Source organism: Phymastichus coffea, unplaced genomic scaffold (assembly GCF_024137745.1).
Source record: "Phymastichus coffea isolate CEN01 unplaced genomic scaffold, Cenicafe_Pcof_1.1 PCOF00014, whole genome shotgun sequence".
Classification (NCBI taxonomy): Eukaryota; Metazoa; Arthropoda; class Insecta; order Hymenoptera; family Eulophidae; genus Phymastichus; species Phymastichus coffea.
The window spans coordinates 7,287,244-7,300,774 of NW_026706825.1; the positions used below are offsets into that span (position 1 = coordinate 7,287,244).

Here is a 13,531-nt window from a genome sequence, read left to right on the forward strand (position 1 = left end):
AGCTGAACACCAAAAGTTAGAGGCAATGAAAGCGCAACATGAAGAAAAGATTAAAACTTGGCGAGCCAAACACGAAAAACAACAAGAAATGTTGAAAAAGTCTAAGGAAATGATTCTATCTTTACACAGTCAACATAAATATACTGCTATCAAAGAAAATACTAATAAATGTTCTGTCGGTAAGAATGTAATTTTTTTCAACTAATAAAAAAATAGATTTTTTTTAATTATTAAATCTCCCTACAGAAAAAGCCACAGAAGGATCATTCGACTTGGAATTATTTATTTCTCCTGATTCACAATTGAGTTTGCCTGCTCCCAAAACACTGTTATTTGATAATACAAACTTTAATTTGATGTCTGGTCTGGTTTGTGATTATGATTCAAGAAGCTCGAATGAAAAAAATGAATCAAGCACTTCCAAAGGTCTGAAGTATAACTTTTTAGATAAACATTTGATACATATAGTACCATTTTTTAGATAACAAATTTGATGACTATGCAGCGGAAGTTCCTCAAGATATAGGATACGCTGCTTCTGGTATTTATTGTAAATATAATATAAAAATATAATACTAAACATTGAAATAATTTTAACTTTCTGCATGTTTAGATAAAAAAAATGCTTCCCTGTCTGTAAAAAAATGTCAAAAACAAGATAGAGGCAAAACTGTTGGTGAAAGGCAACTTCAGAATAGTGATAACCAGGAAAGTGATCTTGAAACTGATTTAGAGCAGACTGAGAAGAAAAAGACAAAAAAAGGAAATATAAGAAGGAAGCACGAAGAAAGCAGTGGGGATGAGATAAAGAATTCTGACATGATATCCAAACAGGACAAGAGAGTAAAGAATAAAAAGAGAAAAATTGCGAAACGAAAGGAAGAAAAAAGTGACACTGATGAAAATGATAATAATTACGAAAGGCAGTCTTCTCGTAAGTTATTTTGAATATGCATAAGTCAATTATTTTGCGAATTACTAAATGATAAACTAATGAACAATAATTTATACATATTTTATTTATTTATCTATTTTGCAAATTTTTAAATGATAAAGTAATAAATAATTTATATATATCATTGAATAATTTGCAAAATAAATGACTTATGCACATATATACATCATATTATATATTATATATTGTGTATAAAATTTAAAAAAATTCAATTTTAATAAAATATTTATAAGAATCTTTTTAAAAGAGTGTAAATTTGCACAAAAATTCGTGCAACTTTTCAGGCAAGAAGAAGTTTAAAAGTTATTACGTTCCCACTGCAAAATACGAAGATATGCATAGCACATCCGATTCAGAGTCAGATGGAAATAAAAGACGGTTTTCCCGTCAAAGTGATGATGATTATCTGTCTCACGATTTACGCATATCAGAGCACAAGAATTATACGTCTTATCGCGAAGAAACAGAAAAAAAGGTAATGAGATGAACATTACGCCTGTGGTAATTCAGTATAGACATTAATAAGATTTTTTTTAGAGATTAATGTTCCACCTCAAGCATGACATCAGTATTAAATACAACATCTGGGACAAATTAAAAAAAACTTTTGACGTAAAAGAGTGGATTCGAATTCTGATTCATGCAATGTTCAAAGAAGACGAATTGATCGATAAAGTATTTCACCTTGCAAGTTGTAAAACAGAACGTCTTCCAGGAAGAACTCGATCAGAATTTACTCTCGAAGAAAAATTAGTTATAAGAAGTACTATTCATATAAATTTATATCATTATATTAACATAAATATGTACAAAATAATTTAATTTTTCTAGCAACATTTTTCTGCAGAATAGATGACGTAGTAAAAAACAAAAAAGAAGCAAAGATGCACAAAAATAATTGGAAATCATATATAATTAAGCGAACACATCAACTCATTAATTAACAGAGAAAAATTTGAACCTAATTCTCTGTTTAAAATTATTATATAAAAATATTCTTGCAATATGTTAAATATTAAATTGTCTAGGTAAAAAACGTGAGAAAGCTATGATACTGAAAAAGAATGCCAAGCACGCTGCTAGACAACAGTCGAGTTCATCCTCGGATGATTCAGAAAATGTTTAGTCATCAAAAACAAAGTACATATACTAGTTAATTTATAAAATGTTTAATTGAATAATAACGCTTGTACTACACTACTTCAGTAATCAAACGCATCATATTATACCGTTCTTCGTTTTTCATCTTTTCAAGAGTTTTTTATACTCGTTTTTTTCTCAGATTAGATTCTATGATCCTCATAAATTATCTATTATCAAAATAATGATAATAATTCGTAACGAAATCAAATGAATCGTAACGAAAGCAAAAACACCTATAGTTAATAATATTATTATTGTTCATTAGTTAACAAAATAATACATGGTAATATTGATAAGTGATCAAATATTTGTATGATTACAAAATAATGTTACAGTTTTAATAATTCTTTAATTAGTTAGTGATACTAGTTTGATAGTCACTCCAAAGACTTGATAAGTACATTATGTATTTAGGTTTTTAAGTAGCATATTCTATGTACTGTAACATGATTAATAAGGGATGAAACGTTTCTGCAATAATAAAGTGTAAGATAAATATATAAAACCTTAAATACAATTGCAATTAATTTCTTGTTTTTCCAACAGCAAAATATAGGATGCCAGGTGAGATAATTTTTTTTAGGAACCATGCAGCATTAGTTTGTTGTACCCTGTTTTGATTATTTTATGACAACAAGAACTGGCTTTCTCTATCATTTTTACAGGTCAAACATTTGCTAATCACCAGATATCCCTATATGAGTTTTATATGGATTCTCAGCATTGCACTGCGTACGCACTGTAGAACTCATATATATATGACTAACTGCCGCATATTACTAATCTTTACATTTTCCTCAATTTTGGATAGAAAATCGACAAAAGGAAAATTGTTTCGTAATCCGGGAATAAGGAGCTATCATCCGATATCGATATTATTTCTTTTTAAACAGGAGAAAAATGTTTAATGCATATTACGTGCTGTCCGAACGCCCGATTTTTTTTCGCAATTTTCTTAAAAGCGGAAAATTCGGAAATAAAATTTCAAGCGGAGACTTAATCCGGAAATAGGGAGAAAACGTTTTAGCTCATGAAAACTCAAAAATATTTTTAAACAAATTTTTTGTGCGTCAGCTTCACAAGTCTCTGTCTGGACGTAACTATTACTCGTCTTCACATTCAAAATTTGCGCCTTCCGAGACAATCAATATTTTTAACTTTGACTAGTACACGCATCCTACCGCGGCGTACTCGTACAGCGCGCTCATGTATGTACCGTACGCGTACCAAAAGTTATAGAATCCCACTTCCGACATCGCTCATGTATAAAATCCGCACTTTTACCGGTATCTATTTTATTTTGTTTATTTTTGAATATTCTGCATTCTGAAATTTGGAACGGTGTCAACGTATTTTTAGCTAGAACCATTACTCATTACTTACAGTACGATCAAATGATTAAGAATTCCGCCCCTAAATAAATACACAATCAATAATTTAATTTAGCAAAATTCAATGATCTCACTACTTCTTTTATATGTATGTATGTACATACATACATACATATACATACATAGATTAACATTTAAAGATGGCGTGTGATGGCGTATTTTAAAGTGCGTAGAATGTAACTATATTTCTTGGAAATAAAATCACTAGTAACCCACTGTTGACTGCGTTCGCGTGCCAGTCTCTAGTTTTTATAGTTCTGTACAGAATATGGAACATAAATGACGCTGCGTGTGGCTTGACATAGGACTTTGTATAAAAAAAATCAACAATTTTATGTGTCTTGAGACAACGTCACAGTTTAAATTAGTTAAAATATTGCATATTAAATATTTACTTTGAATAGTACATTACTTTGTAAAAAATGTCGAACAGAAACGATTACAGAAGGGATGATTATAAAAGAGAAGATTACAGAAGAGATGACTACAGGCGAGATGATTACAAAAGAGACGACTACAGAAAAGGTTTGGTTTACCCTTACATATTTGTGTTACAGATTAGTTTAATAATAATTGTCATTCTGTTTTCAAAATTAAGTGGAGTCTGTGAAAAATGCAGTTGCTTTAATCTTTTTATTTTCAATCATTGTATAATTATCCAAAATAAATGCCTAAGAGAGGATTCTGTTGCTAGAGTTTTCATGACAAATATTTCACTTACTTTCATCAAATTTTGGAAAAATTAAGACAATTTTTACAAAAAAGCATTTAAACTTCAATTAATTATTATTGAAACATGTTGACAAAATAATTTTATAATTTTTATGAGATTCATCCTGGAGAGAAGTCCAGACTAGAGATTGGATTAATTAATTCAAAGTAAAATGGTAACACCTCGTACCATTTTAAAGCTTCGGATTAAATTGTTTGCCTTTTTTTTTAACTTCATCTGAATTTGCCAGTGTTTGACGTTATCAGGGTCAAGTTCTTATTTGTCAGAGGATAGACGGAGGGAAGGTGAGGATAGTTCCAGCTCCAGAGAACGATCACCTCACAGGCCACATGATCGATATGAGTACTCAGGCAGTTCCTTTCAATTCCAAACAGATAAGCAAAGATTGGCCTTTGGTTTTGATCAGAAACCTTCCAGTAGTGACTCAAAGAAGGGTGGTATACAAATGAAATTGGGTACTGGACCGGTTAGTGTATGTTTTTATCATTTGTGAGTAACAATTTAAACATGTTATAACATCCCAAAATTGAGTTGAATACTTTCTGTTTAGAAACTTACTAAACCAGTTCCTCCCAAGAAACACACAGTTGCTTCAGTTTTTAATAATGATGATGATGATGAACCAGAAGAAATGCCTGCTGAAGCTAAAATGCGAATGAGGAATATTGGGCGAGATACACCGACATCTGCAGGCCCAAATTCATTTGGAAAAACTAAGCAAGGTTTCTGTGATTCTAAGAAGATTTTTGAAAAAACTTTGAAGAAAGCAATGGAAGAAGCCAGTAAATAAATGGTGTTTTGGACTAATTTAATAAATTTGAATTAATTCTTTGATATTCAGAATAGTTGAGAATATTTTATTGGATAATAGAGTAATATAGAATTCGAAATTTAATGATGCAATATTTGCATTGTCCAATGGTCAAGTTATGTCAATGAATTGTCATATAAGAAAATGTTAATTTCATTAGAATAACTTTTGAATTTTACAGAATGTATTCTTGATTTACATCAAAAATAAGTAATTACTGTAACTAATGTTTAAGTATGGATTCAAATGTCAACAGTTTCATTTTATGCTCTCTGTAGTTTCTTATTTAAATTTGCTCATATTACAATTATCTACATAAATTGAAATTTCAATCACATAAAAACTTTCTATATTATGATCTTAGATTTAATAAAGTTACTAAAAATCTTAATGTGTATAAATTTTATATTATTAAAATATCAATTTTCTATCAAATTTGATCAAAATTAAAAATAATAAAAATTTTATAATTGATAAGTAACATTCTTGTACAGGATATTTAAAAAAGTACAGGGCTATTATTTTTTCATCTTTTATTTGTGAAATTAAAATACAGTACAGTTACTTCCTATTTTGCTGTACTTGACGTATGTCCTGAAAATTACAAAAAAGAATTATAAAATGGTATAGCTACATTTCTTATATCTTCATAGATTACATTTATTTATGTATATACTATTGTACATTATAAATCCAGTCAATAAATTGAAATTTAAAACAGTTAAATGTAAATAATAAATTGAATTTGGACAGATTTACAAGAACTAAGCTTAAAATATTTTTAACTAAAAATGAAATTACCCTAGGGAAGTTGCGAGTTGGAGGGGTCCTGATACGCCTGTCAGCTTTTGATCTGTTTCGCACCACTTTAGAGTGGATTGCACAAGATACACAGTAATGCAGCTTAGCATAAAGTTTAGGTAGCTGATATGGAGAGTATACACTGGCATCAGTGATATCTCTGACAGCAGCAGCCTCAACAATGTTTCGAATGACGAATTTCTTGATCGCCTTGTCCTTGGGAACACATCGTGCACAGTTAGTGCAACGGACAGGGTTCACATGTCCACGACCATTTTTGGCGCGTCCTGCGTTCCTGCGTTTTCGCGTCTATAGAAAATAATTATTAAATGAAAAGATTACTCACTTTCTACTACTGTTAGTTGATAATTAATGGACGTTTTTAATTGAAATATATAACTTTCCGACATTTTGAATGTTTATAAACGAAGTTTTCATTTGCTTAAAAGATATAGCTATTTTTAACTCACTCTAGTTATAAACACCGAATACTGAATTAATTAATCGATTAACTTATTCATTTTAAATAATTGTACCCATACAATTACTGATGTGAAGCATATAATTATTGGATTAATCAGCAAAAAGAAAGATAACCTAATTTTTATACCACATGGTGTATAATGAAGTATTTTCAATAAACAACTATAAAAATACATAAAATATAAATATTTATTTTAAATTGAAAGTAACATTTCGTCGTACTTGTCTTTAGTTTCACAAATATATTTATTACGTGAGATAAATAGACTTTAAATAATCTACGATAAAATTATGTACACTCACCATAATTGCAGGTTAACCAGCAAAAGACCGAATGTGGTTGTGAAAGCTAAAAGATGGAAGGCTCGGTAGGTGTGTCGCTAGTTGTCTTACTACACAAGGCAAATGTAAGATTTTGTTTGTTTCCGGTGTTTAAAAAATTACGATGATTTTTTTCTTCAATATACGATAAATTACAAATATACATATTATTAAAAAATCAACAATAAAGAAATAAATTTAATTTTTAATAAAATGAATATATGGAAATAGTGCTGATGAAAATTGATTAGATTTCATTAATTGCTAAAAATAAATTTAAAATTAATTTAATAGTAAAATTTTATTTGTAATCGTACATTATAAAAATAATTTGTTTTAAACAGAGAATATAAAAAAATGGGTTTAGTAAAAAAGAGTTTAATTTACATAAGAACTAATTTTTATGTGATATAATTATGAAAAATTTGTAAACGCCAATAACGTTAACAATAGTTTTTCACATTTTTACATGTACGTTTCATTTTCTCTATATCAAACAATATGAGTCATGTTTTTTAAATCTTATTGAAATCAGAAATCTGACTATAACTTGACATTTTTACAATAAAATACGAAGAAATATTCTAATATAAATACAACATGTTGCTTACACGCTTTGCAATGAGATGTGTTTCTTTGAGTCGTTAACATACATTAAAATGGAACTCATTTATGTGTAATTAAAATCGAAAATATAAAAAGTAATTGTTCTAAATTACCAAAACAGTAAAAGTTGACAATTGACAAGTATAATTATACTCAAAAAACAGAAAAATGATAAACAAATTCATATTAAACGCATGACAATGTATGACGTGTCTCGTGATATTTAACATGAAACAAAGAATAAGAGGTAATGAAAAGAAAAATTTGTTAAACAGGAAAAGAATTTAGTTTGCTTCTGATGAATTTGGCCAGTAATATGCTTGCATAGACGACCGTAGATTGTTGCTTGGTTTAAGAGGAGTCTTAGCATCTATAGAGTCTGGAAAACGCTCATGATAACGTTCCAGTCTTAAGTATTTAACAGTTACCAAATGCCCTGTAAATAAATTGAATTTAATTTACATAAATACATGAGCGATTTCAGATAAAGCGAATTTGTAATGAGCATTACCATCAAACCAACTTCCATGTAAGGCTTTGTAAGCTTTACCAGCATCTAATTGAGACATACATTTCGCATACACACACCCTTCACGGCTACCACGATCGACTATAATGTGCAAAATTTTTATATTATCGCCACATTTGTCAAGTACAGCGTCTTTTATTTTTGACTCCCAGTCCTCTTCAAACTCTCTGAAATAAACATAGTATATATTTTTTAATTTTATTTTATTTAAAAATCCAAGCATGTACATGTAGTTCTAGCATCTTATTAGTAACTGCAAAACTGCGGAGAAGCATACAGCACCTGTACGCAGGATTGGATACAAAAGTCTTATACTAAGTTCTTAAAAAACTAAATAACCTAGTATCTTAAAAACTAAACGAGCCTAGTTACAAGCATTTGCATTTTATATACCAGGTATATCCTTTTCAATATTTTTTACAATCCATTCTTTAAATTTTTAGTTAGAATATGTTCAATATTTATTGGACAAATTTTTCAAAGCTCAAGCCTATTAATGAACTTCACAACACTTACACATCTGGCTCAAACATGTGTCTTATTTTTAAGCAAGGTGTTGGAGAACAAGCTGGGCTATTAACAGAGCCTTCCATTGTTTCAAATGCACTTCCTTGCCAAACTTTACCCAACTTTGGAGTTGGACTAGATCCTGGAGAGTTAGAAACATTTGAGTTGGTGGGTAACCAGCGCCACACTTGAAATTCTTCTCCAGCAACCATTCGAACTTCCCTTCGGATTCTAAAAATGATCAATATTGTAAATATTTATGATATCACTAAAATATACAATTAAGAAAAAATTCATTGTAATAATTAAATAATACCTAGATTCGTTCTCATCCAAGAATTTGACAGCCTTTTCCCACGGCCTATATAATTTTTTTCTGTCTTTGGGAGATATAAGATTGTCTCTTATGTGATTAATAGCTAAATAACAATCTTGTGTACTTCCAGGATTAGCATTTGCAAAGCTTTGATAATGGAGTTCTAACTTATTAATAATTTCACTGACTAAATTGAAGACTTCTTTTTCAGCATTATCTTTGTAACGTTTGTAAGCAACAAATGCTTTTTGACATCCAATAATCGTTAGCCCTCCTGTAACAATTGTTAAAGCTTAATTTTTTGATAATACATATTTAGTAAGTTGTAAAAAGTATATTTTGATAAATGAAAAGTTTGCTAAAATGCTAAGTTCCAATCTTGTTTACTTTTACAAACTTACTTGAAATTATTAGTAAATAATATCAATTATGTGCATTATACTAAAAACTAATAATACATATGTATTTTAAACAAATAAACATGACAATAGATTGGCGAAGGATTATTTTATTCAAAGATTGCTTAATTTTAAGAATATTTTAGAGTTAAACTTAAACAATACATAGAGGCTATTGCAAATGGAATTATTTGATAATTTTAACTACATAAAATAGTACATATTTAGCCATGTAACAAATCTACCATACAGCATTTAATATACAATTCCGACCGAATGGAATAAAATTTCAGTTAAAAATTTACCAAAGCCAGCTATTAGAAGTGCTGTGACAATATTTAATAATCTTTTCTTGACGAGACATTGTAATGGTAAATCCGGTTCTTGAATGACAACACCCAACTTTTCTGCAAAACGTGTCAATAATACCTTTTCCTGTAATTAAATACAAATAGATAAAAAATTAGATTATTAAAATGTTCTATTTTTGAAACCAAGTAACTGAATGCATAGAATAGTTTTAGAAAATCTCACCATGGTATCAAGAACTTGAGGTATCTGAGTGTCATCTGGAATTTCAATTAAAGACATTCCCCATTGAGGATTTCTGAATAAAAGAACATGAGCCATATATAAATTTTCTTTCACTTTGGTTTCAGACTGTCCCGCATTTGAAAAGATTGTTACAATGTCATTGGTATTAATATAAGGAGGTTTTTTAGTATTGTCACATTCAGCTGATATGGCTCTTTTCATTAATATAGGATGAAGTTGCTTGATAAAGTGCAAAACCTCTGTAACGATATCTTCAGGTACGCAGTTTGCACCTCGTTTATCTTGATTCGACGCTATAGAACACAGCGGTATATCGCTATCTACAAAAAGAAATATATAAAATACAAAATAAAGTAAATCTGAAGAATGTATTTTAAGATTAAAAATGGCATAGGCGATCAAAGCTCTGTTGTAAGTAAGCAGTTAATAGCCATATTATTTATAAGAAGTAATACGTACTTGGCCTATATATGCATTGCTTTGTAATCAGCAAAATTTTATGCTGTCAGCTTCATAATATTTTCTTATATTATAATATATATTATACACTTGATCGCCTATCCATTTTTGCTCTAACTTAACTTTAATTAAAGAAAGGAATTCTTTTTTTCACAATACATTGAACAATACCAATTATTTTAATAAGTTTTAGCAAATTACTCAGTTTATTTTATAAAAATATTTATAAATTGAACAATTTTAAAATCAATTTTATGTACTCAAAGGATAATTTTTTCAATGAGGAAATATCTTTTTATTTTCAATACAATAATTTTATTGTTTTAAACAAAAAATTGACTTACGAAATAACACTGTATTAAACATAAAGTTGAACTGTGGTACTACACTGAGACTTTCACTTCCACATACATGGTTATATTTATTTACATTATATTAATTAATCAAAATTTTTAATATTTTGAAGAAAATTTTAACATTTTAAGAATAAATTAAAGTAATTGTAAGAGAATATATATTAAATGTTATAAAATATACAATTGATAATTTTCATTGATATTTTTTCCAGTACTCTTAATACTTTTACTGGTTGCTAGTAATTAAAAATTATTGTAAATAGAATGAGTAAAATAATAAAATTGTAAGAAGCGATAGCAGTAAAACTTAGTTTTAGTATAACTAAAGTTACGTACCAGCAGGTAAAAGAGGAAAATTGTCAGTTTTTCCTTCAAGTCCTAAGTAAACAATTGCTAATACTCCAAAAAATAATGCCAGTACCCCAACAAGAACCATTGATATAAAATTTTGATTACTCTTTACCTCTCCATGACCAGCAACAGATTTGAAAACTTTATCGCGGGTTTTATCTAATGACGACGTTACATAGGTCATGCTGAAAAAGGATAATGTTATTTTTAAATTATAAAAAAGCTTAGTTATTTCAATAATTTTATAATTGTTACCTGGAGCTTGAAGGATAGGTATTTCTCAATGGAGATGTAAAGTGTCCATTTGAATCAGTTTCTTTTACTTCTGGTGTATTATTTAATCCTGAATAACGATATTTTGATCCTGTAAAATTTAGATTACAAAATTATTGTAAAATTGTAAAGATTCCATTGTAAAATTTCTAGTAAAAGAGAAAACAATTAATGTAGTTTAACAAATTATGGAATTTATAAATGCTTGTACTGTAAAATTTTAATTGATGAAAATTATTTACAAAAAGTTACCTATCAGAGTAGATTTTGTAAGAGATGGTAAAGGTACTGATGCTTGAACACTAAGTTTTCTTGTAAAGTCAGATAAGTAAGGACTTTTATAGTTCGAAAGTAAATCATCCTTTTTGAGATCCTTCAAATCATTTTTATAAGAATCCAAAGGTTTACTAGGCAAGTTTACAGAATACCTCTCATTCTTAGGAGGACTGGCTTTATTGGTTGTGCGCAAACTAGAATCATGAGATTCTCGTAATGACCTTCTCCAGTTAGTCTCATATGACTTTGGTGTGTTTAAATCAGCTGTTGCAGCACTGGTTCCAGGGGCTTGATCATTGTAAAATTTAGTTGTGCCACCTCCAAACTTGGTAACAACTGTGGGTTTTCTTGGACTATCTTCAACTATGTCTGAATCTGATCCAGTTTCAAGACCATCATTATTTTGAGACAGTCTTTTATTTTTGACAAAGGTCTTGTCACTTTTGGCTGTAGAACGATTATTCAAACTTGGTAGATTATCATTGTCAGATATTTCTGAATCTCCAGCAGTAATATTCTTGACAAGGCGTTTTTTTGCGGGGCTTTTGCTTGTACTAGATGTAATAGGTGCAGATATTGGTGGAGGCATAGGATTGGCTAGAGTCTGTCTTCGTGTATTTGGAGGTATCTTCTTTTTCTTTTTAGCACTAGCTGAGATGTCATCGTCTGTATCATCACTGCTATATCTGGAATTCCAAATAAAAATAATTAGTTATTATTCATAAATTAAAGAAAGTAAAATCTTTGCTCAACTTATACCTGGCAGCCATAGAATGACGAGAGCCTGCAGCACCACGAGATTCCATAAGAGTTTTTAACTTTTTAACAAGAATCTTCCGAGTGGTTTGTGTAACTGGTCCAACTGGATACCCATACTCGGACAGTTTGGTCCTAAGCTCTGAGTCACTAAGTGCTTCAATAGACATTTTATAGATTTGAAACAGTTTCTTCAAACTTTATATCTCAAAATATTTCCTCCTATAATGATCAATCACTGAAATACTTAGTCTTGTAGATCTGTCATGAAAGCAAAAATAAACTTATTATAAAGTATTGAAACAGAAATAGATTTTACAACACTTGTCATAAATACTTTCACTGAAAATCATTAAAGAATATAGATAATTTACTATTGAACATATTAGATAATGAAAGTATCTATAGTATTACAGATACTTTATATATATATATATATATATATATATATATATATATATATATATATATATAATTTCATATTAAACACTAATAATCTGTTCATATCCTCATATTCGTACGCTAACCTTTTAAAATGTGCTGTGATTTCAACGTTTTTAAAAAAAAGATTTGGAAAGAAACTAATATTTTAAATACTAATAAACAACACGAGCATGTTGATTGTCAGAACGAAAATTATAAACATAATAGATCTAACGACGGCAATAAAATCGAACCACTTTTTACAAATTTGAAATATTTCAAGACGTGCAAAAACGTGGAAGACTTAGTTGTAAAGTTGATGGTATCTGAAGTATACACAGTAGTAAAATAAACAAACACGAAAATATTATAAATCGAGTATGTATAAAAATGTTAGTAGTTTAGTTTTAAGAAGGTTCAAGAATGCTTATAATCTTCCGGCGAAAACGCGGCGCCGAGTCCTGACGAATACAGCGTGAATCAAGGGAACAAGCGACCGGGTATGTGTTGGCATCAAAAGATTAAAAAGATGATGAAAAAAAAGTAAAAAAGCAAAAGAACTCTGGATTCTTGATGAGCTGAAAAAGTAAGATATTCACCTTCTTCGTGCTCGCGCCGACAGATAGACGCTTGTCTCTGTCTCTTTCTCTGTCCTCTTCTTTCTTGTTTTCCTTCTCTCCTCTCTCTCTCGCTCTCTCTCTCTCTCTCTCTCTCTCGCTCTCTCTCTCTCACTCTCACTCTCTCTCTTCTCTCTCTCTAAGAAAGCCCTCTACTTTTTTCTTCTCAGTCGTTCTCTTCGGCACGCACGTAAATTAACTTTGATTTGAACGTCGTTCACATCTCGTTCAGCATTTTCCAGAGTTACACGAACAATTGTAACGGTGGCGGTGCGGGGCACATAACGGTCGCCCGAAAATGCAAAATGCGCGGATAGTCTCAGTCACAGACTCACAGACCACAGACTCAGCGTGGCGGCAACCACACATAACATGCATGTGTGCGTGCGCGTATAGTATATGATATGTGTGCGCGGGGCGAACATTGGACGCGAGAGGGCCAAAAACGCGCACTCTATCCATGAGACGACA

General features: G+C 29.9%; 3 protein-coding genes across 9 annotated transcripts; 1 reads left to right on the plus strand and 2 right to left on the minus strand.

The window, feature by feature from the left end:
* Positions 1-3,553: 3,553 nt before the first annotated feature.
* On the plus strand, positions 3,554-5,421 carry LOC131673733 (PEST proteolytic signal-containing nuclear protein-like). 7 transcript variants are annotated; one of them, XM_058952009.1, is made up of 4 exons: positions 3,554-4,014; positions 4,468-4,506; positions 4,597-4,694; positions 4,773-5,421. In XM_058952009.1, exons 1-4 carry the CDS (start codon positions 3,912-3,914, stop codon positions 5,010-5,012), a joined length of 480 nt encoding a protein of 159 aa, XP_058807992.1. In that variant the 5' UTR covers positions 3,554-3,911; the 3' UTR covers positions 5,013-5,421. The 7 variants fall into 7 exon arrangements, with proteins under 7 accessions (XP_058807992.1, XP_058808000.1, XP_058807984.1 ...); XM_058952017.1 differs by having other exon boundaries at positions 3,566-4,014; positions 4,597-4,688; XM_058952027.1 differs by having other exon boundaries at positions 3,889-4,014; positions 4,452-4,506.
* A 130-nt stretch (positions 5,422-5,551) lies between these two features.
* LOC131673768 (small ribosomal subunit protein eS26) lies at positions 5,552-6,686 on the minus strand. Its single transcript, XM_058952040.1, has 3 exons — positions 6,621-6,686; positions 5,835-6,143; positions 5,552-5,627 (listed from the first exon to the last, which is right to left on the minus strand). Exons 1-3 carry the CDS (start codon positions 6,621-6,623, stop codon positions 5,595-5,597), a joined length of 345 nt encoding a protein of 114 aa, XP_058808023.1. The 5' UTR covers positions 6,624-6,686; the 3' UTR covers positions 5,552-5,594.
* Positions 6,687-6,941: 255 nt separating this feature from the next.
* LOC131674484 (inner nuclear membrane protein Man1) lies at positions 6,942-13,412 on the minus strand. Its single transcript, XM_058953196.1, has 11 exons — positions 13,043-13,412; positions 12,024-12,281; positions 11,241-11,950; positions 10,971-11,079; positions 10,701-10,900; positions 9,529-9,869; positions 9,300-9,429; positions 8,597-8,870; positions 8,290-8,511; positions 7,756-7,940; positions 6,942-7,680 (listed from the first exon to the last, which is right to left on the minus strand). The coding sequence occupies exons 2-11, from the start codon at positions 12,188-12,190 to the stop codon at positions 7,529-7,531; spliced, it is 2,490 nt and encodes an 829-aa protein (XP_058809179.1). The 5' UTR covers positions 12,191-12,281; positions 13,043-13,412; the 3' UTR covers positions 6,942-7,528.
* Positions 13,413-13,531: the final 119 nt, after the last annotated feature.

Bases quoted from the DNA above. Each gene is read 5' to 3' on its own strand.
- LOC131673733 (XM_058951974.1), top strand. From the start codon at position 3,912: ATGTCGAACAGAAACGATTACAGAAGGGATGATTATAAAAGAGAAGAT. The intron at 4,015-4,467 runs GTTTGGTTTACC...TGACGTTATCAG, and splicing joins AAGAGACGACTACAGAAAAG to GGTCAAGTTCTTATTTGTCA. The intron at 4,695-4,772 runs GTATGTTTTTAT...CTTTCTGTTTAG, and splicing joins TGGGTACTGGACCGGTTAGT to AAACTTACTAAACCAGTTCC.
- LOC131673768 (XM_058952040.1), bottom strand. The intron at 5,628-5,834 runs GTAATTTCATTT...TGTAATTTTCAG, and splicing joins CAACTCGCAACTTCCCTAGG to GACATACGTCAAGTACAGCA.
- LOC131674484 (XM_058953196.1), bottom strand. From the start codon at position 12,190: ATGTCTATTGAAGCACTTAGTGACTCAGAGCTTAGGACCAAACTGTCC. The intron at 11,951-12,023 runs GTATAAGTTGAG...TTGGAATTCCAG, and splicing joins CGTCATTCTATGGCTGCCAG to ATATAGCAGTGATGATACAG. The intron at 9,870-10,700 runs GTACGTAACTTT...TTCTTTTTGTAG, and splicing joins TTTTCCTCTTTTACCTGCTG to ATAGCGATATACCGCTGTGT.